A 19,910-nucleotide genomic window follows, 5' to 3' on the forward strand; every position below is an offset into this window, starting at 1 on the left:
CCTGAATTCAATCAAAGCACTCAGCACACATTCTCTGTCACATTCGTTAGACTGTCTCCCTCATAGACACCTCTCAAACCCACCCCCACAGAACAACTATGCACCCCTACTAATTCAATCCAGGCAAACGTAGGGAAGGACTAGCATGTTGTGTAAGAGAAAAGAAAAAACTCTACTTGTGTATTTGTTTGAAACTCTGACTATCATTGTGTGTGTGTTTGGATGTGTGGATATGTTTTGGTATCGTATGTGTGCTTGTGTATGTGTGTGTGTATGTGTGTGTGTGTGTGTGTGAGAGAGAGAGTGTGTGTTTGTGTGTGTGTGTGTGTGTGTGTGTGTATGTGTGTGTGTCAGAGAGAGACTCAGTCCAGGCCCATGTAGAGTGATCGTACAGGGAGCTCAGGTACTCTCCCTGCAGGCTGAAGAAGCAGGTACAAGCTGCATCTCTCTCAGGCCTTGTGCTGCTTGCTCGTCTTGAAGGAGACTTGCAGAACACGATCGCCGAGGCGGTAGCCATTGAGGCTGGCGATGGCCATGGCTGCCTCGTCGTAGTTGGTCATGGTGACAAAGCCGAAGCCCTTACATTTGTTGGTGGTGAAGTCACGGATGACCTTGACGTTTGTAACTGCGCCAAACGGCCCGAACAGCTGCCACAGGACGCTTTCATCAGCTTCGGGGGACAGGTTGTAGACAAAGATGCACCAGCCGGCTCCGGTGGGTCCAGTGAGGTTGACCCCTGCCAGGCTGGTCATGCTGTCGATGGTAATGGGTGAGAACCTGGGAAGGAGAGAGGGAGAACTACCATGGGTGTCATTCTGAAGTTCCACACAGCAACCCGCTCTCTACTGTCTCATACAGGCACATACTGCCACCGTTATAACTGTGTAGCCAGGCATGGAGTGTAGGGACCCCATCTCCATCCCCATTGCCGTAAGTAGATAAATGCATGTGTGGGCACAACAGTGGTCCCAAACTACCTGCTATCACACGAAACAACACTGTGGGCTATGACACAAACACCCACACTCTCTGCATATTTTAGTCATATTCTCTGTTGACCAAAGCCTCTGCAAAAATTAGACACAGAAATCACAATGTTCAACAGAAATCACAATATTGAACAAAACACAGAAACCTATAGAGAGGGACGAAAGCAAATCAGAATCAAATCATAGGAAAACTGGAGCAAACAGAGGAGACGCAAACGGAATCTGGTATGTCCATGCTGGTGGAAAAAAAAGGGACATTAAAGCAACCGAAACTGATAATGTTAGTTCAGAAATAAATACATACAAATCGATTCCATTCATCAAAACAAAAGAACGAAAAGGTTCAACAAAGCCATGCCAGAATACCCTACTGTTAGGAGTCTTATCACTGCTTGACGTGTGTGCAGATAGTATTTAATTGTCCTGGATGCTTATGTAACAGTGGATTGGACTGGTGTAAATAGAAAACGAGAAAATGATCTCAAATTTGAAGGTCAAATCAGCAGTTGGTATTCCGGTCACTTTGTTTGAGGTGTATTTTTGAGGCATGGATGCTTTTTGAACGTACACCTTTGGCATTTACCTCTTGACTCCGTAGCTGGCGTTTAGTAAATTGTCGAGTCTGCAACGCAAGAGGGAGAATGAAGGGGGTGGAGAAGTTAGTTGCGATATCTGAGAGGAGGAAGGGCTTTCATTGATCATGCAGCTCCTTCACCAGTTGGCCTCCAGAGGGCGCCCTGCACTGCCAGTGAGTCTAAAGTCCCCAAAGAACCAACCAGAGAGCCATGGCCTAGCTAACCACAACACTCCCACTAGACAAGTGGGATGTGTGCACATACTGGAAGTGTGTGGGTACGCATGTGTATGCATTTGCCATGTGTGTGGGCTTGTGTCTGGGAGTGTGTGATTTCGGTTGGATTCTTTTGTTTGTGAGGGGAGGAGGAAATCTCTTGGATCTAAAAATCTGCGAGGAGCTATTTGCTTTTATTGTGCTTTATAAACTGGGGTCTCTTACATTGGTTTTGTGCTGTTATTTGGATCGGGTCCCTTTCCAAATGGAGGGATGATGCTGCAGTTTAAAAGAAAGTCAGAGAGAAAGGGGAGAGAGGAAAAGAGGATGAGCGCCGTAGTGCTCTGTCCAGGTGGTCTGGAGGGGTTGAGGTTTAGGTGGTGTGGGTTGAGTAATGTTGGGGGTCAGTACCTGAAGCGTTGGGTCTGGTGGTGCAGGGGTCCAGTGTAGCGGCGAGCAGCTGTCTGGTATAGCTGGGTCAGGAGAGCCTGGCCTGTCTTCTGGCTGGGGTTGTTGGCGAATTTGACGGTGATGGGCTCTGAGGCGCCCAGGGGCTTCTGGCCGTTCAGACCCTTGATGGCCTCCTCTGCCTCGTTTCGCTTGTCAAACCGGATGAAACCCACTCCTCGCGATATGCCTGCTCCGGATCAGAAAACAGGCCAATGTTAGCACCTGGGGGGGGGGGGGGGGGGGGGAGGTTGTGGGGGTGAATCACACGCTGGCTGCCAGCACTCTGCCAGTCATACCACAGTCCAGTGACGTGGGTAAGTTCGCTTTGGCTGGATGTCAGGTATGGGAGGGTGAATGCGAGGCTGGTGTGGGAGTGAGTTAAGGCTGTACCTGTGACTTGGTCCACCAGGATGCGCGAGGTGATGATGCGGCCGTACTGAGAGAACAGCTGTTCCATATCTTTTTGACTCATGGTTTTGGGGAGGCCACTCACATACAGGTTGGCATCCCGGATGGAGGCTGAGCTAGGCCGGGCGTAGGACACCTACAGTACAGAGGCACACGTCAGAAATGGGATCGATTCGACTGAATCGAATCGAACATTCCCAGATCTTTCCCAAAGTCTTCACATACACTCTATTCCCATGTTTCTGTCTTTATCCGCTCTCCTCCACCACATCTGATCTCCCATACCCTTCCTCTGACCCCTCCTGTTTCTTCACTCAGTGGTGTCATCTCAAACTATAGCCTTTTTTCTCTGTCTGAGCGGACACCCACTCTCATCCAACAACTCATGTCTCAGACATATTGGCACCTGCACTGCTGATGCCTAATCTACTCTCATGGCTGAAATTGGCAGATCCACAGAGATGGGTCTGGGCAGATATTCTTCCTTTTAATTGCACTGCAGTACTTCCACAATCAATCCATTGCAGTACTTGATTCCATGGCGTGTCCGCTTGCTCGGTGATTGATTGTTATTGTCTACCCTAGAGCCCATTGCCACGTCAGTATTCTGGGAGCGTTCTGTGGTACCGTGTGACTTAGTTGATAAGGAAATGTAAAAAAGTACATTCATGTGCAAAGAGAGAGAGCTAGTGAGTGTGTATGATAGATAGTGCAAATCAGTGCATTGTGGTGAGTGGTGTGTTTGTGAGTGATGGAGAGAGAGAGAGCGAGTGTTGTCAGAGATAGGCTGATCTCCCCTCCCTCTTCTAGCTCCTTCCTTTGTTTCTGTCCTTTGGGGGGGGGGAGCTCCACTGGCAACCAGCTAACAATGTCAACAGAGCAGAAGACTTGCAGCATCCCTGAGAGCTCAGCTATTACACTCACTATCCTGATAAACAAAAACTGCACACAGAATTGAATTTGAAATAATATATATTTAAAAACTAATGGATACAATAATTCTACCAAGGTTGCAGGCATATTAAAAGAGATACTGACTATTTGAACAGATACAGAATGTACATTTTGTCAGTGTTCTTTGTGCCTGCGTGTGTGAGTATGTGTGTGTGTGTATACGTGTGTGCACACAGACATTGTGTGAAAGGGACTGCACCGTGTGGTGCAGTGATTGGGGGTTCTGTTTGGTGGGGGGTTGGGAGGAGTCGCTGCATTCGGGGAGCAGAGGCTGCCCTATAATTAACCCTCTCCCTGTCTCTCCCACCGTACAGATGGTGCCTGCAGCCCATATGGCCTCTAATCCTGTCATTGGCATTCTGTTCCCCAAGCTACCCCCTACCCCCCTGCCCATCACCCCTGCCCCCTCCCTCCTGCACCACCCCCTCTCCTTCCACCACGCCGGGCTCTTTCACAACGCTTTCATGGAATATGTATTTGCTTTGTCATAGCGTTAAGGTGTTTCAAATCAAGTTGTTTTCCAAATAAAACTTTATTCACTGATTTACGGTAAGCAAAGACAATATCAATAAACTCTATTTTTTTTTTTTACGTACAGTAAGTGTTTGTGCAATTTATAATAATCCAGACTATACCACTATAAATATGAGAATAACATGGAATAGTGCCTGTATATATTTCAAATATTGTGGTATATGTTCACCAATGAAAGGAAAGCCTGCAGCACTATACTGATGATGAGCAAGATGGTAAGTCATGTGTCAATAACTTGATCTCCCCAGGACAGCTGAAGCTGGCTCTCTAGGCCTGGTCTTTCAGAGATTTGATTTTTGTAAGCCTGCACTTTGTCCCAATCTTTGATCTACTTTGATCGGCTGGGGGAAGGGGAAGAAGGGAGGAGTAGTGTTTAATCTGACCCCCCCCCATCCAACATTGGGACAAAGAAGCCCCCTAATTAGCCCAGATTGGAGGCAGATGGGGTAGCCTGGACTGACCCCCTGGCCCAAAGTGAGCCTTCCCTAATTACATTTCCATCACAATCACCTCTGCATGCTGCCAGACCCTTGCTTTCTGACCTCCACTCTCTCTCTCTCTCTCTCTCTCTCTCTCTCTCTCTCTCTCTCTCTCTCTCTCTCTCTCTCTCTTTCTCTCTCTTTCTTTTCTTCTCGCTACCTTTGTTCTGGCATCCTCTCCTTTCAGTCTCCCTCTCCCTGCTTTCCTCCCCTCCCTCTGTCACGTCTGTTTCTGTGTCTCTCTAGCCCTCTTTTAATTTCTCACAACTGTTCTTCACATCCCCTGGGCTGCATTGAGCCTGAGGATGGACTGTGGAGTGGGCTCAAGAGATGGAGCCAGAAGTACTCTTACCTTGATTGTTTTGGTCTGCAGTTTGAGCCCATTGAGGGTGTTGATGGCCTTGTCTGCATCGTTGGGGTCTACGTAGTTTACAAAGCCATAGCCCAAACTCTGACCTGTAGATGAATATGAATCTTAGCACAAACGCTCCAACCTCTAGTGATGCTGCATATAGTGTGTGTGATCTTGATAGACCGAGTTGGGTGTTCAACAGCAAGATACCTGTTATCTTGTCTCTGACTAGCTTGCAGGACTCAATCTCTCCGATGCTACCGAACAGACTTTTGAACTCCTCTTGGGTCATGTTCTGCGGCAGGTAGTTGACGATCAAGTTAGTCTTGCTGTCATCTGTAGCACCATTGGTGCTGATGACTGGGCCGTTTGGCAGGCTGGTTCCACTTGGACCATTGGACACCTGAGTTTCCATGGTGCTGATTATCTGCTGATGAAAATGATGGATTTAGACTTGAAGTGACACACAATGAGAACAGAAATACCACAAAAACACACATACTATCTCTCTTGTCCTTGTCAGGGGACAAGTCACAAATCATTGTAGCTAGCAGGTAGTGGGATAAGATGGGTGGTTTGCTATACATCCAAACCCTTGACCCCTCCCTCTTACCCCCACTCTCCCCTCCCCCCTCCCTCCTTCCCTCCCTGCCTCTGGCCCTGCAGATGTCACAGTCCTTTTTCCCTTTCCCTCCCCTCCCCCTCTTCCATCCTGGGTCAAACACCATTACATCATGACACAGGCTCTTAAGTGATGACAGAGGAGGTGTGGGGGGTGGGAGTGAGATGACAGACAAAAGAGAACGGGACATCGTCAAATGTTCGGTCTTCACATCACTGAAGGGTGTCATGTAAAAGGAGCATGGGTTTTAAAACAGAACAACATTGAGAATGGGTGTTCTTACGAACAGGAGAATTGGTGTTTATCTGGGGTACCCTAACTTTCTCAGTGCTTTTTGGCATCTCGGACCGCGCCATGTTTATTCAGTGTGAAGAGCGAGTGTACGCACGCGCACACACACTCTGGCAGTGTGTGTGCGTGTTACCTCCGTGTTGCTTTTGAGTAAACCATGTTGCTTAGTTTGACCCACAGGGGGATGCTGATGGAACAGATGTGTGCGAGTCAGCACTGAAACTCCCTGCTGTGTCTTTCCTCCCACCCTCCATTTTTGTACAATACATCTTCCATCCTAGAAATATAAACAAACTGCAGACTTTATTTGTCCCAACATCACTGGGCTAATTGGCTGCTCGCAGCATCCGAAAAGGCTGTTATTCAGGCTAAAAACCTAGTGGGACATACAATCAGTCTGAGGGGTCGCTCTTAGGGCTTGACAGAACTACCCTGTAAACCTACTAGCCTGGAATCGTCAATGACTGTACCTTTGTTGTTGTGTCTGTGCGATTATATTTTGATACTGTTCACCAATAGCAAGTGTAGTTCCATCCCGTATATTTCCTACGCCCTCACAAAAAGCTTCTATGAAGCATTTCCCCTCTCTTCTGTGCAACCTGTTTTCTTCCTCTGAACCTTGCTTCAAACCCAGGTTGCCCAGGTAACAGCAGCTGAAAGACAGTTGCTAATTGCACATTGACTTGCTGACTTTGAGGTGTGTGTGTGTGTGTGTGTGTGTGTGTGTGTGTGTGTGTGTGCGCGTGCGCGTGTGTGTGTGTGTGCACGTGTTTGTGTATGAGGCAGAGAAGGTTAGAATGAGCGAGGCAGACTGACATAAAAAGATACAAAAACATCTCTGCCGGGCAGATATTGTTTTTCTTTCCTAGTGTTAATATTCTAAGGGTTTGCAGAAACAAAGAATATGTTTAAGTCAAATTCACATTGACAGAATGGGAAAGCATCAGAGGAGAAGTGGAAGTGAGACAGGCTGTGAATTATGACGGCCTAAAAATAAATCTCATATCTCGACACATGAGAGCTGCAGCAAAGTGCAGAAGCCATCCATCATATAAATATTATGAGTCCTTTAGTGAGTAGCTATCATTCCTGTTATTCTGTGGACAGTGGAGAGAATATATAAATGTCAAACACTGAATCTAGTCACTGCATTTGTACAAATAAAATATAGATATCATCACTCACATGCAAAATTTGTTTCTCCAACTGACAAAAATAACTGCTCTTTGGACAAAGATACAGAACCAAGGCAAATCTGATTTGCCAACTGAAGTGAAGCATGGCAGGGCACACATCCATAGTGACAAGTGCAAAAGTTATGGTTATATAATCCACAAGCTCAGGAAGCACTGGGTGGCCACAGAGACTGGCTGACACAAGCAGCGTCTAAAACTGCCCTAAGATTCTCATGTAATAGAAAGAGGAAAACGACAGGGAAAAAAAAGCTTTTAGGCTGTATGCTATAAATAAAATAACTCTGAACTTCTGATGTAAGCATGAACAAATCTCTACAGAAAGACACAACATCACAAGCGTCCGCAAATGATGACAATATCCAAGCAGGCTGCATGGTACTGTAACCATTCTGGAGGTAACCCAACTGGCAATAGATGCATGAAAAAAGGCGGAAAAATTCCACTTTGAAGAAACAAGTTAATTAAAAGGATCTTACAATAAACATTGCAGGACAGATTTATTGTGACTAAAATGAACCACGCAAATACTCAAAACTGTCATCAGATTTCCGCTGGTGGACCAGCCTAGCCTGTCCCAGCCAGTGCTTTTTCTATTTCTGGGACCTGAGAGACCTCCCTCAATATTTAATGCACTGCATCAGCATCGCCTACACATGGACTCAGACTTGCACGCAAACAAGAACCCTGCCTCCTCTGCCAAGTACACAGACCACCTACACTGTACACTGTCAACTACAAAACAGAGAAACATTACATGACCGAATGCAAATGTAGAAAACAATACCTTTGTGAAATCCAAGGCTTACTTAACACCTTGCTGAGTGTCTGTTTTGTACATATGTGACTTCTAAAAAAGCAAGTGGTATAAAAGTGAATTGGGATATTAATCTTAATTGTGTCTGTACATTTTAAATGTCTTGGTAAAAATGCAATAAATAGCACTGGTATCTATATTAGCACTATACCAAATCTGAATGAAATTTGTTAGAGGTTGTTAGAGGTTAGTTTGTCTCTATCAGAGAGCTAGAGGCTCAAAATGATGACTGCTGCAACGCTTCCTGGTAAAGAGAAGTCACTAGTGACAGAATTCCCAGGAATTGTAATGTCACTGGACTGAGTGTCATGGAAAATCACATTGGAGAAGGCTGCTTAATTCACATTACAGCAAGTCACATAATTTCTGTGGTCACATATGATATATTTCACTAAACAGTAAAAGGTCAACATTTGAATTTAAGATATCTCGTTGTCACTAGTATTTCCCCATGCATCTCGTTTAAAATACAGTAATTCATATTTTGGAAGACCTGAATCCAATCTGATTGTTAGGCTGGAGTGTAAATAGGCCTTCTAAATATCACAGATTACAGGATTATCCTAAACAAAAGGCATTAGTCTCACTCTCGCTGCAGCTTAGGGGATCATGGTGGCAGCTGTAAAACAACAGGAATCACAGCTCAACACAAACATACAAACACTTAAGTAATAAAACGTACCACTGAAATAAGGCCGTTTGTTTTTATAGAATTTTTTTTGCGTATGTTTCATGAAGTTCAACCTTACAACCGAAAAGAAAATCATTACTGTCAACATTTTACTGGAGGGAGAAATAATCTTTCTGCAAGCCAAGCCTACACTGAGACCAAGGGCGCTATCCAGAGTGCTGAAGAAGGGAGTGGCTTTCGGGCGATTTGATTTGAGGCCAGTCCAGACAGGTCTTTCATAATAAAAATTTTAAAATTAATTAAAGAAGGAACCTATACTATTGCATGTAGATATTTGCTTACTTTACATGAAAATAACAATGTTCGTCTTTTACAATTTTTTGGGAAATCTTTTGTTTGATACTCTTCGTTTCTTTTATGTATTTCGAGTTATTCACCCTGTGTGAAAACAAGACATGTGCGCTCTGTAGGCATTCATAGACCCGAACGCCTTTTCGCTGAATAAACGTATTGAATCAACCAAACAAAAGAGCCACCCGTTCCTCTTCTCGCGCGCAGAGACTATGGCAGCACTATGAATATTAATGTCAACAGTAGCGCTTTGTGTCCAGGCCAGGGGCTGCAGGACGCTCCGGGAACAATGAACGTTACACTTGCCAGCACTATTTCCCGTTGGAAAGTCAAGTATTTAATAACGATGAGAAGCCTTCACATAATAAATAACAACAAAAATACTATAAATTGTCATACTAGATATTTATAAAGAGGATAAGAATAACAAAAAAATTATCATAGTAAAAATAATAATAATAATGATCATGATAATAACATGTCTTCTCGTTTTGATGCCTTAAAGGGCAATACTGATATTCGGCCAATTTCCACATGGTTGCATACAATTACCACAATCCACGAGTAGGCAATAGTAGGCTCTTACTACTATGACTTACATAACAACCTGACAATTAAGAAATCGTAGACTTTCGTGCATTGCCCATCCTGTCAATCCAGAATACCAAAACCAAAATTAATCTGATATGATCTAAATATTGAATATGCACTTGTAATTTTAAGGATAGCTTGCTAGATCACTTGAAAGTGTATCTGTACCATACTGTATCATCACATACGTTTAGGTTCGTTTTCACTCGGTGGCTTCTACTGTCCTTGCCCTTGAATTGTGTAAGCGCCTCAGGAAGGTTAACTGACTCAACGCATTTATTTGCTTTGCACTGCGGTACAAGCGTGCTCACGGAGGACTGCGGACCATGTGGAGGAGAGCGACACGTACGTGACGCTGCTTGGGCCTGCTTGCCTGTCGCTTTATAGGCACAAAATACAAGAACAGGTTGTATAGCGACTGTGAAAACACAAAAGCCGTGGTAAGCTTAAATGAAATAGGTAATGCAATATATGAAATATGAACATTTATTTATTCCCAATCTGTATTAAGGCCCAATGACACTGGGCACACAGAATGCTTCAGTAAAATAACTGTAGCATTTTCTTGTGTCAGTTCCATATGTTACTATTGTATTAGAACGTGCTACAATTTGAGACATGCTAGTGAAGCCACTACGAAAATGTAGGCCCATAGCCAAAAGTGGATGTTGTGTTGTCACAGAGCCTACAGAGACATATTTGACAAAGGAATTCATCACAACGAAACAATGTCAATACGCTTTATCTGATATAGTTTACGCCTACAAGCCTAAAGAGAATATAAATATATTCTGCCTTGATGGTGGAGCATACATTAAGCCTTCATATGTAATCTTGGCCTAAAATATTGGTTTTAGGCCTTACATTTGGCAATGCAGTATTGGTTTACAATTGAACGTTGTCCTAAGCGATGAAATATACAAATACCACCGTTTTCCACCTGCTGATAGGCATAATTAGAGGACAGATACCTTGTCGCGTCATTAAGTCAAGAGGAGAACGCGAGCATGAAAGACCAAACGCTGGCGCGTGCCATCATTATCTGCTTGAGTCCAGCAGACACGCCCAATTCGGCCATCGGCATTGAACAAAGCTAATTTATTTGCGCTCCACTCCTTTTTATCCAACAAGCGTGATTTGGACGGAGGCAGCTCTTACATAGATGTGTTATGATGGATGGGAAAAAATGTGTTTGCAAATGGAGAGATGCTTCTCGCCATCCCTATTCTCTCGGACTCTAACATTTCCAGCCCATTTACTCGATTGCATCGCAACGCGAACCCTTAGGAATTTTGACTTGCCTGATTCAATCCAAACCAATGGATGCGTATTCTCTCTCATCCCCTCCCCCTTCCTGGGTGACTCGACCCTTTTTATTTTCCTTGCTCTCTACGGGCCTTCAGCCTCCGAGGCATCATGTTTTGTCTCAGAAATTTGTCTCGAGCATCCTTCTGCTGTGCACGGCAGAGAAAAGCAGTCCCCTCCTCGCTCAACAGCATGGGGCCTCGGCACCCTGTCCCTACGCCCTTCTGCCTTTTCACTACCACCCTTGTTTCGTTCGGAATTCGGTAACCTTCCTTTCTGCTCTATTACCGTGATTAGGTAAATGTTACGTTAAAACGGCTACATTCATACGCATGGAAGATACTAAACATAAATGCTATTTAAAATGGGAGAATAGTGCATTGTGCATCGTCGAGGATAGGAGATGGTGGTAGCGCAGTTTTGGCGCATCGACATTACTAATTGCCACGATCGATCGTTAATCTTGTCAAAATGATACAGGATTACGTTGAACAGAGAATATTTTAATCTATAGGCCACTAATCCTTGTTAGTTAAGTCCAGTGAATCCCAATACATGTGTGTATGTTGGGAGTACATTGAGATGCAACAAAGATATGTGATGATATTGAAACCCCATGTACATGCGTGTGAGAATAGTCGCAAAAAATCATAAATCAAATGGAGGATCGAGCTTTTGTTCATCGAACATGTATAGCCGAACTGCCGCTAGAATATCGCCCTAACAAATAGAAGAGATAAAGATTCATACGTACAGTAACCATTCTTGACGTACAATGAAAGAGGTCTAGGTCCTTCGTTTCAGAGGTCTTGAAGCCGTAGGTTGAGTTTGTAAGTATTGTTTGGCCCCTATAGTATATGGCCTTTCTGTTCTGTATAGAGTGGCTGTGTCCAAATTAAAAGAAAAAAAAGAAAAAAGGAAAAAAGACTATCTTCACCAGGGAATCTCAGCCCTTTGAGATTGTAGGTGTCCTCTGTAGGATGAAAATGAGGAGAAAGGGGTTTTCTTCAGGATGATGATGAGGGAGAGCTTTCTCTCAGAGTGGCGTGGGCGATGGATCAGAAAAAAAGAGAAGAAGCAGTGATCCCCAGCAGGGTGTGTCCAGGGGAGGGTGTTCTGATTCGGCTGTGTTTGTGTGTAATTCCCGGCTCCTCTCGCAGTCTCCTTCTGTGCCTCTGCTGCAATGTTCTTCTTTTATGCGTCCTTCTGGCTGGCAGAGCGCGCTGCTGATTGGCTAATTGTGCAGGGAGGGTACTACATGGCAGCCATTGCAATGCGCTGCTCTCCCATTATCCCCTTCAGGAGAGATCACCGAGAGCCCCCCCCCCCTCTCCCTATTCTTTCCTCCCCCTTCCCTACTCCATCTCTGCCTCCCTCCCTCCATCTCTTCACTCCCTCCTTCTCTCTGCCCTTCCTTTCTTCCAGCGCACCCCTCACACACACACATGCAGAGCTAGTGAATAGAGCTCCACCTGCACTATCAGAACAGATGGGTGCAGCACAAGACAGTAGCCTTCTCTCTCTCTCACATCCTGCTCTCTCTATAGCCTTCCTCCATTTCTCTAATGTGTCCTTTCCTGTTGGAGGCTGTACTGCACATTATCAGAGTCTTCCCTTTGTGTCTGTGGAGGAAAATGGTGTGTATAGGAGAATGTTGAGTGCACAACTTAGGTAGTCCATCCAATGACAAACAAGCAAAAATTACAGAAAGATGGTACGAAGCATGAAATCAGCAGTGCAAACTAACAAGATGAATAAGCGTCTAATTCCCTCACCAAGTCCTATTAGCTTGTTGTGCCTCTTTACTGATTTGTGTGGTGCAGATGGCATAATAGTGGGTCAGGTGCAAGCATGAGAATATGGAATTAGACAAATCTAAATTGATTTTTTCGGCTTGAATATTTAATGTATGGTTCATTGAAGACAACCCAGTTGTTCTTAGAGTACATGGTGAATATGAAATGTTTGTGTAGCTGTCTGTTGGCACACACTGCTATGCCAATAGGAGCACCTCTGCAGTGATTGTAAACTACAGTCGGTCATGTTGCTAAAGCATCCTCGCAGTGAGTCGTTGTCATCTCTGTCTCAACGCCTCCTATACTGCTCCCTCCCTCCTCCCCAGCACTGTGGTGAGTGCTCGCTGAGACAGGCTGTTTGGTCTCATCTATAATGCATCCCATGCCCCGGGACATCATGTGTGACAAATGACCTATTTCAGCACAGACCCCCATAGGGCCTTGACCTGAGGGTGTGTGCGTGCGAGTGCGTCTGTATTCTATCGAGGGGAGTGTGTTTGTTTGTTTGTGTGTTTGTTTGTTTGTCCAATTTGTGGGGTGGTTGCTATTTTACGCAAAGAGGAAGTGCATTAATGTGTGTTGGTGTTTTTTCATTGAGCATGTGTTTGCATGTGGGGGGTTGGTGTGGTACAACAATGGTGGTCTGCCTCTGTATCTCCCCAGCTGCCCTTGAGGAGTCCTCCTCTGATGTTTGCCTTGAAGAGAGAGAGACAGAGAGAGAGAGAGAAAGAGAGAAAGTGAGAGAGAGAGAGAGAGAGAGAGAGAGAGAGAGAGAGAGAGAAAGAGAGAGGAGGGAGAGAAAAAGGAGGGGTGGGCCTAGTTTTGATATTAGGCACAAGCTGCTCAAATATCAGTCATGTTTTATTTAATCTGGGAACTATACATAAACAATTTTTTCCTTGAAAGATTTTGGAAGACACACAGTGTCTAGATTGAAAAAAAAATCAATACAGTCACTGCTTTATGTACAATAAAATAGTCGAATAATCCATGGACCATGACAAGGAATCAGGTAGAGAGAGCAGAACCAATCAGGGCGAGGCTAGGTGTTTGTGGAGGAAATCCTTCTGGGTTAGGGGAGGTCAAACGTGAGGCCAGTTACGGGGTGAACAGAACTAATCTAGGGAAAGGCTGGCTGCTCCAGGCTGATCTTAACTGCTCCACTGAGTTGAAATAGATGCTAATTTTTCACATAATTGTATTGTAGCTTCTTTTCTCTATTCCTCCGTCCCTGCCTGCCTCTCCCCATTTTCTCTCTCTTCATTCTACTCCCTCTCTTTCTGTCTACCTCTCTTCCTCTCCGTCCTTGTCCTGAAGCTCTCTCCCAGCCAGTTTCTGAATTTGGGCCCTGTCTGATATTTTACATAATTGCCTTACATAAGTAGCCAGCTCAGCTCCAAGCTTGGATGATATTAGCGGAGATGAATATTGCATGAGGAAAGCACTCGTTAAGCGTTAATAAGAGGATAGAGATGGGGCTCCACTGTCAGTCGGTCTTAACCCCGCCCCCACTTTTCTGTAAAGCAGTGACTCTACTCAGCCTTTACTTATTAGTATGAGTGTGTGTATGTGTGTGTGTCTCGGTGTGTGAGTGATTGTGTACATGAGTGTGTCTGGTGTGTCGAATGGAAAGAGAGGGTGTGAAAGGGCTAGGGTGTGTGTGAGAGAGAGACATAGCTAGTGTATTGGTGTGCGTGTATATCTGCATGTAAGAAAGAGAGAGATGGAAATGTTGTCATTAGATGCTTGTGCATTGTGTTCTGCTTTATTTGCTGGATAAAAGCGACTATTGTGACACAAAGATGGCCAAGTCTGTTGACTGCAGCCCCATGCACTTGCAGTTCACACTTAGTGTGAATAAACGGCCTTAATTGCAGCCCCTCATTAGAGCGGTAGTTGGCAGAAGGGCAGCTGAATCCACCCTGTGGGTAAGAGGGCATCTGAAGCACCTGTTGTTTCTGAATGAAAGGATCAAGCACCGCTCTTGCTTGAAAACCTTTTGTTATTCTGCTGATAATTTTCCTATTTTTTTAGGGACTCTGGCAGAGGAAGTGATTAGGAGCCCTGTTGCACAGGTTCAGATTCGAAAGAAACCCAGTCTGTACATTTGTTAAGACTTTATTTTAGATTTTTTACTTACTGAGTCTTTGAGGAATGTTATTTGAATAACTACATTTTGAGCTGCTTATGTAAAACATTTGAGTTCACAGATTTCAAAATGCACCGTTGGCTATAAATAAATCCTTTTAAGTTGGGATATGAATATTTTTGCTTCAAAATTTAGTCGTTTTATTTGACGTGTTGGGTTATTTGTATGCATCAAAATGAGATGGCCATTAACAATAAATAATTTGAATCAGGAGCCTTTAACATGTATCCCAGAATTCATGTCAAGCCACTTGAGACACAAGCAAAAGAAAAATTAAACCTATTAGAATAGTCAAATTATTTATTGCTGATTTAAGAAAAAGACAAACTATTTTACTATGACAAGAATTGCCAAAATGATTGGGTGACTGCTCATTTGTTTGACACTTAATTGGTTTTAATTGTCGAATTAATTTTGAAGTCACCAGCACACTCAGGTTGAAGTTTGCAGCAGTAACTGATTATTACAAGAAAGGCAAACGAAAAATCAACTGCATAGCTGTGGTGTTTCTAGAAAATTATAAATATCGCCCTACCGTACATTACCATGAGTACATGTGAAAATGTTTACTGTCTTAGGAATCAATTAAGAAATGTCTACCTTCACATTTTGTATTACATTGTTGTTGCACTGCAGTGTTGTGATCTCTGGATGCTTGGTTTTGTAAGTGGATTAGGGAGTGTGTGTGTGTGTCATTGGAGGATGGGTTGGTTTATTTAGTGGTCTTTCCATTGGACTCAGCTCTTGGCAATTCAGGGCCTCATGGTAAAAGGAAAGAGGGCTTACAGCTTTTAGGAATGGATCCAGAATTAAATTACTCCTCTTTTAAAGGACATTTGGAGATAATGGCTATTGGCTTGATTCAACCCTGCATGCATTATTTGGCATTTCTCTTGTGCGCTCTCTGTCTGGTTCTTTCTGTCTCAGTGTGCTGTCTCTGGGCTATTATTAGAGTAGACAGGCTTGTGGGAGGAAGACTCTGAAGTAGACTCATTTTTTCCATGTCATTTTTACTTATTGATTTTGAGTTTGAGTGTGTGTGTGTGTTTATGAGTATGTTCCGTGATAATGTTTGTCTTTCAGTGTTAGTGTGGTATATGTGCATAACATATGGGAGTAATGCAATCATATATACATTTTGAATTGACTCTCCCATTAGCTTGTCCATATGGCATAAGTTATAGTGCACTGTGTATGTGTGTGTATGAGAGAGGGAGAGAGGGAGAGAGAGAGAGGGAGAGAGAGAGAGAGAGGAGAGAGAGAGAGAGAGAGAGAGAGAGAGAGAGAGAGAGAGAGAGAGAGAGAGAGAGAGAGAGAGAGAGAGAGAGAGAGAGAGAGAGAGAGAGAGAGAGAGAGAGAGAGAGAGTAGGAGTGTTAGTGGGACCACCCTGCCTGGTAAGGAACACGTTTTACTCTAAACCTTGTTAAATATAGAGACGTGGTTATGAATCTTTCATCCCGACCTGTCTGCGTTGGTACCCAGGGAGAAAACCTTAAATACACAAAGCTCTTAGACAATCCCTTTCTTTTCTTCTTTTCTTCCGTCTTCCCTTCTGTACCACTCTCTTCTCATTGCCTTTTTGTGACATGCAAACGCAATAACCAAGAAAAAAGAACGGTACACGAAAGAAATGTAATAAGACAAATGTGTGAGCTAAGCTATTTTTTGCCTTGCTGTTTCATACCTTTTTTTTTAACTTTGATATAAAAACCCCAAAATGTTTTCTTTCTCAAGAGAAGCAGAACAGAAAGATAGATACCATACCTATTTGGGGAAGGAACATACTATCACTATAAAATGCAAACGCTTTTTCCTCTTTTTTTAGGGCTCATCTCTAAAGCATCTTCCTTCTTCCCTACTCTTATTTCAATCCCTTGCTTTCACTGCTTCTGATGCATCTCACTGACCCCACCACCACCACCCACCACACCCAGCTCCAGTAATAAGAGCCTTGAAATCAATAGCACATTAGTCTGGCCGGAAGCTCTGGTCGAATTAAATATGAATGACTGAGATTGCAGCTCTACCTGCTACTGAGAGAGATGCATGATGGCCCATAGGGGATATGGAGTTGTGCTGAGTTCTTTCCGGTAAACACCCAGGCCTCTGCTAGACCTCATGAGAGATTGAATCACAGGGATGCTGCTCGGGATGGAAATCAGGGTGCAGCAGCGTTCAAGGTTCCTCCCGCATTGTCTGAGAGGACCATTTCCTCTGTGTGCCTACGAGTGACCGTTAACACGGCGTCATTTGAGTAAAAAGACAGAAGGCTGGATGTCACAAGCAGGAGACGGCTCAGGAGGCAGGGAGAATCAAACCACCCCACCCATCCTTGAGAAACAGAGCAGCAGCGCCATTTGAATATGAAAGACCCCTACATGGTTATGAACACATTGCGTCTCACATTTTTTCATATGGCCTCTCTGACTACAACCGCCCTCTCTTTTCTCAAGCGGACAGGTAAAACGTTTGGTGCATTCACAAGCGTTTACTGCTTCGTCGACCGCCGCTCTCATAAACGGACTCAGAAAAAAGGAAGGAAATTATCACTTTTAAAAGATTGCATTTAGCGGTGTTTCACTCGAGAGATTGAAGTGACAGCTTGCTGGACGCTGGGGAGTGCCGAATAGTTAGACGTGGGGGTAAACGAAACGGAAACTGGAAATGCTTCTGGGGATTTGTGCGGCCTTTGCGACCAGTAATAAACCTGTAATATATAGGTAGCTGTGTTGAGAAGATATATTTCACCCCATCCAAGCGGTTTGTGACAGATGGACTGAGATTGTTCCCCCTTTACAGCTTAGTCCCAGCCCTCCTGCTCTCCCTTTGACAGATGCAGAGGGAGGACCACGACCCACCTCTCTTTCTTTCCATTGATTTGGGTGTTTGAACCCTCAGGGACTTGATGGTGTGTGTGTGTGGGGGGGGGGGGGAGGTGGTTGAGGGGTGGAGGTGAGAGGGATGGGGGTTTAGTCATTTCCTGCTGGTCAAAGGGGAAGAAGACAGGCCGAGGAGGTTGAGAGTACAGTGCACGTTACACGCCCACAATGGCATCTCCTCATGAGAAGATGAGGGTGGGTTATGGGCATGCTGCTTGGGAGTGTGATGGAAAAATCCCATAAATCTTGGTTAGTGTGAGACAAGCATTGCATGCATCCATGCATGTAATGAAGGCAGAGAGGAGAGAGAGAGCTGCTCAGATTGGTATTTGCTATGCCTGCTCTGTATACTATCTGCATACAAATAAGTCTGCAGGGACACCTCCGTTTACACCAACGTGGCACTCTCTACAATCCAAGAACTGTGATTACATTGATCCTCATTTGAGCCCAGAGTTTGATGTTTGGTTGTCTTTGTTAAAGCCCAGTATTTGGTATCTCAATCTGCAGTGTGGGAAGTGCAGAGTAGAGTTGAGTAGTGAGGTGGGAAAGCGAGAGGTCTTGGATCATGCAGTCATGAGAAACTGAACAGATTTGAGTAGTTTCAGTTTCAGTGATTATCCCCAACCCCCGTACCCTTTCAACGGTAAGACAAATTCCATTAAAGGGCTCACAGCTGTCCGGCAGCAGATGCGCTTCAAGCTACACCTCACTGTCAGTCCCTGGAGGAGAAAGGTCTTGGGGTGGAGGGTAAAGCAAACCACGTCCTGGAGATGCTACGTGTTGATGCTTTAGGAGCAACACTCGCAAAAGAGCATCTGTCTGCTCCTCAAGCAGGGCCATAGAGAGATGCCGTGCAGATTACTATTTACATTATTGATCACTTTGTTGTTATTGGTTTGATTATTGTTAGGGTAATGAGCTGTGAACCACAGCTGAAGGATCGGGATTTTGAGAAGAATCATTCTCCTTGGTGATACATTGCTTACTTTATAGTGTGTTCAAGCTTTTTCTTTGTCTCGTTTGCTGTGTTACTTACACAGGCTGTCTATCAGTCTTTTGACCAAACAATTCAACCATTTGGTTTACTCATTGTACGGTTTTTCATACTTTTATATATATTTTTTAAACTGAGAGTGTCTTTTTTTTCCTTTCTCTGGAGTGAAGGTTGTAAAAAATATTCATGATTGCTGAGGTAATGTTCTGGAGTCAGGCCACAGTGAGCAAGTGGTTAATGATTTTAATGGGACTCCCTGGCGTGGTGGGGTGGAAAGGGGGCGTGCTCTGGGCACGGGCGCGTGGCGGGCGAGCAGGTGGATGACGGGCAGCTGAGGAGTGGGCTTGGGGGGAGGGGTCATCCATTTTGGAGGACTCTTGGGGCTGACAGAAATCCTGAAAAAAAAGCAACCCCATCTGGAAGCGGGGAGGGGGCTTTTATGTGAAAGAGATCTAGTGGGTGGTGTCTGACACTCTCTCTTTTGTTCTTTGGTAATGCAGCAGGGATGGTGGGGGGGACTCGCTCGCAGCCGTGGGGGAGGGGCGGCCGAACAATAGTGCCGGTCTAGGAATCAAAAGCCTTCGACGAACAGACAGGAAAGGACTGGAGAAAAGAGGAAGGCTGGTGGAGGTGGAGACAGAGGAATAGGGCAGTTGTACTGTTTATCTGAAGCACGCTCAGTCTTATGCTTCACGACAATGCAAGGACAACACAATGTCACGGCAAGCGTTCAGTATATACAACCCAACCAGCAACAACTGACCTTTCCTCATTTACACTAAGTCATCTCGTCACTCTTCATCCAATAATGTACAATATGTCATCGTGGGATTAGGTTTATAGGTGGCTCACATAGAGTATCCATGTACATTTCAATTAGTTCATCAATAAAATTAGCACGGCAGGAAAATGCGTTAATGTTGTTTCGTTTAGTAATGAACTTGGAACATCTCAGACACAATATTTTTGTTTTGCATTCACATTCATGCATCCACCTCCACAGAACATTTTAGCATCTCTGATGCACACAAGCCTCCTTTTAGGTCTCCTGTTTAAACAAGGGCTGGCAACACACTCGTTGTGTTTCGCTATAGACAGAAGGTGAAGAAGGATGAGTTCTGGCTCTGTGCATGCAGTGGACCTACATAGAGGAGATAGAGGGAGTCGGATTCATTTATCTTCATTATCTCGGTCTCTGGGCCAGACTTCTGCCTGCTGTGAGAGCTGAGGCTGCTCTCTGAGCAGCTCCATGCATAAACATATATCCCCAAGATGTCTGTCCTTGCGCAGCTACAGCCCTGCCCAGCCTCTGTCACACAAGGTTAATTTCT

General features: G+C 44.5%; 1 protein-coding gene across 6 annotated transcripts; it reads right to left on the reverse strand.

Annotated features, from left to right (window-relative positions):
• Positions 1-449: 449 nt before the first annotated feature.
• elavl3 (ELAV like neuron-specific RNA binding protein 3) lies at positions 450-11,887 on the reverse strand. 6 transcript variants are annotated; one of them, XM_084677715.1, is made up of 8 exons: positions 7,445-7,453; positions 5,167-5,383; positions 4,957-5,060; positions 2,620-2,773; positions 2,191-2,419; positions 2,005-2,058; positions 1,573-1,611; positions 450-777 (listed from the first exon to the last, which is right to left on the reverse strand). In XM_084677715.1, the coding sequence occupies exons 1-8, from the start codon at positions 7,451-7,453 to the stop codon at positions 450-452; spliced, it is 1,134 nt and encodes a 377-aa protein (XP_084533841.1). The 6 variants fall into 6 exon arrangements, with proteins under 6 accessions (XP_084533841.1, XP_084533840.1, XP_084533839.1 ...); XM_084677714.1 differs by having other exon boundaries at positions 450-798; XM_084677713.1 differs by having other exon boundaries at positions 450-798; positions 5,167-5,386.
• Between the last annotated feature and the right edge of the window lie 8,023 nt (positions 11,888-19,910).

The sequence above is a fragment of the Hypomesus nipponensis genome, chromosome 17, assembly GCF_054491055.1.
Source record: "Hypomesus nipponensis isolate SF chromosome 17, ASM5449105v1, whole genome shotgun sequence".
NCBI lineage: Eukaryota > Metazoa > Chordata > Actinopteri > Osmeriformes > Osmeridae > Hypomesus > Hypomesus nipponensis.